The 3,317-nt window shown below is 37.8% G+C and overlaps 1 protein-coding gene across 2 annotated transcripts in view; it reads right to left on the minus strand.

The window, feature by feature from the left end:
* Positions 1-3,317, minus strand: part of Ap1g1 (adaptor related protein complex 1 gamma 1 subunit) — a 115,018-nt gene that overhangs the window by 73,204 nt on the left and 38,497 nt on the right. For both annotated transcript variants that reach the window (XM_004625802.3, XM_004625803.3), the window contains exon 2: positions 2,362-2,565. In XM_004625802.3, coding sequence (XP_004625859.1) covers positions 2,362-2,562 — 201 coding nt within the window. In that variant the 5' untranslated portion in view covers positions 2,563-2,565. The remainder of the gene's footprint in view (positions 1-2,361; positions 2,566-3,317) is intronic.

Raw genomic sequence — 3,317 nt, forward strand, 5'->3', positions numbered from 1 at the left:
TGTGTGTGTGTGGCCAGCTCAGCCCACCAGGGAGCAGGGCTGGCTGGCATGTGGTGCTGGGGGATTGAACCGCAGTCCCTGTGCTTTGCTAAGCTTGTTGCAAGTAGGTGCTTTAGACCACTGAGCCATCTCACCAGCCCCCCCCACCTTTTTTTTTTTGGTGGAACCAGGAATTGAACTCAGGCCTTTGCGCTTGCCAGGGAAGCGCTTATTCCACTGGGCTATCTCTCCGGCCCCCGGTTAGGTCTTTTTAAAAGCTACTTTTATTCACCTTAATTATTTGGAAATAACTGTCTTCTTCATTCAAATGAACTTTAAAAAAAAACTTTTTATAACTTATCACTATGTAGCCAGGTAATATAAAATCTACACTGATGAGAATTCATTTTTTTCTTCCTTCTAGAAAGGAAAAGAACTTTTAAAAATACGCCTAATACTCTTATTGAATTACACTTCTTTGTTCTTGAGAAAACTTACTGTGAAATATTTCACTCAAAATACAAAATAATTATATACCACCAAGCCACCAATCAGCTTTATCAAATTTTAACATTTTATCATATTTATTTTACTTTATTTATGTATTTGGTTACAGGGTCTGACTATGCAGCTCAGAGCCGTAGTAAACCTGTCTCAGTCTCCACAGTGCTAGGATTACAGGCATCATCATGACTTCTGTAATCTTTCTTGCTGTCTGGCATAATCAAATGGTTCAAGCTTATTTTTTACATTTCTTATCTTGGATCTGTCTGCATTCTAATGGGTCCTGGCCCTTTTAAAGTGAGATGGTATTTACAGACCACAGTCTGGTAGGACAAGCTTAAGTACTTTCGTAAAGATAATATACAAGTTAAAACAGTGGGCAAATATAACAACATACATAAAGAAAAAAAATCATGACCAAGTAAGGTTTACTTCTAACATGAAAAGGAAAATATAGCATTAAAATACTGAAATGTCATGATTATTTCAGTTGATAATGAAAAATTATCTTTGTGCAGGTAGAATATCTACCTAACACCTGAATCACCATATCTAATCAGAATATGTGCAGCATTTAAGGCTATAATAAGACAAGGATAGGGCCAGCAAGATAGCTCAGCAGACTAAGTACCTGCTTAGGCAAGTGCAAAGGTCGGGGTTCAATCCTTCGATCCCCGATACTGCCCGCAGCACCAGCCCCGCCCCCAGGTGTGCTGAGCAGCTGCCACCTGTAATCCCAGTGCTGGGGAGGCTGAAAACAGGAGGATCACTACGAGTCCAAACTATGTAGTGAGACCCTGTACCAAATACATTTTTTTTAAAAAAAGAATAATTACTATCAACTGCTTTTTAGTCCTTTTTCAATATCTGCAGAGTAAAAAAATAAAATGTGTAAAGATGAAAAAGAAAAACAAACTGCTACTGTTTGAAGACAACAGCATTTACTATGTGCAAACAATGGGATCTATAGACATTCATATGCAATAGTCATTAGATATATTTTAAAAATCAATTATATTTCTGTGTCTACAATTACTAAAATTCTTTTTATAATGACTAAAATTCTTAGAGATACTATTTGTGATAGGAACAGGAGCTCTAAAGAACTTATGAATATATTTCTCCAAAAATGTATAACATTTCTATGAAATACATGCTACAGCTTTAGAGAATTTAAAGAAGTAGAGTGCTATACAATATTACACTGATGGAAAGGATGCTCTTATACACAATACGGTACAGCAGATATATACACACACATCTGAATACATATATACACATTAGAATGCTGAAATATATTTCAGTAGATAATGAAAAAGCATATCACATGAACACTCACAAATATATATATATACATACACATTTGTGGGAGGGACAGAATTAGCAGGCAGATGTGCACTGCACAGAAGTTACAGCAATTACGGAATGAGGTAATTAGGACAAAGCAGATGCTACTACTACATGGCAACCACTTAATTTCTTTACCTTAGAAACACCTGTCATTAGTTTTCAATAAAATACTATGCGCTGAGCAAGCAAGAAAACATTTGGCAAATAGTTCTTGCAAACTCCTAGTATTCTCACAGAACAACCATAATCTACAAATTAATCCTGGTTAATCTTAGAAACTTCTACCATCAAACACTCTGTGATCCATATAGAGACTCACTGGAAAGGATAACTGACGGCAGTATCATGCCTTTCCAAGTCTGCAGGCTGCCCTCTCAATCATGGCCTTAGAGCCACAACTACCAAAATACAAACTACAAAAATATGAAGTATATGTCCCTCCCTGTTAGGAAAAGACTAACATCTTCTGAGCTACAATGTTATTCAAAGAACAGCATCCTTGCTACATATAGTCTCAGCCCAGCCTACCTGTCCAAAGTGAGCAGGGTAGCCCAGCATATGCATATATAGTAATTTTGCCACATTCCGACACCGGTATGTATTATCTTCTTCTCTAAATGATGACCGGATTGCAGCACATTCTTTCTGGATCATTTCTCGTTCTTCAGCTTGGGTTCGGGCTGTCCGGATGGTTCGGATCAGCTCCCGCAATCTGATGGGGGCTGGCATCCTCTGCAAATGAAAAGTTATTAAATAGAGATGTTCATATTTTTTGCTGCTAAAACCATTCAACAACTTCCCACATAAACTTTTGACTGATAAATTCAGACTTGATAAATCCAGTTTAGCTAAATTAAGCAAAGCTTGCTAAGCTTCAGCAAACTTACTACATGCAAACCTCTCCACTACGTAAATTTCTTGAAAAGCAACAAACAAAAAAGGTTAATTATTAAATTAAGCAATATAATGCCAGGTACAGTGGTATACATCTCTAATTCCAGCTACTCAGGAGACTGAGACAGAAGGACCAAATGTTTAAGGCCAGCCTAAACAATATAACAGGACCCTATCTGAAAATTTTAAAGTAAAGAGGAAAGCCTGGGGTTGTAATTCAGTGATAAAGCATACATGAGGCTTTGGTTTTCCATTCCCTGTACCAACTCAAACAAATATAGGCCGGACAGATAGCTCGGTAGGATAAGCACTTGCCTGGCAAGTGAAAAGGCCTGAGTTCAATCCCCAGTTCCAAAAAAAAAAAAACATAAGACAATTTAAGACATAGAAACACCAAGGGGGGGTATTCAGGACCACACCCCACCATCTCTCAGAGCTATTACTAGTCCCCATTCTTTTTCTCCAATAAATTTTCTTACTCTTAAAAAAAAAAAAGGGCTGGTGAGATGGCTCAGTGGTCTAAAGCACCTACTTAGAACAAGCTTAGCAAAGCACAAGGACCACGGTTCAATCCCCCAGCACCACATGCC

The sequence above is a fragment of the Octodon degus genome, unplaced genomic scaffold (genome assembly GCF_000260255.1).
Source record: "Octodon degus isolate 3935 unplaced genomic scaffold, OctDeg1.0 scaffold00011, whole genome shotgun sequence".
NCBI classification, from domain to species: Eukaryota; Metazoa; Chordata; class Mammalia; order Rodentia; family Octodontidae; genus Octodon; species Octodon degus.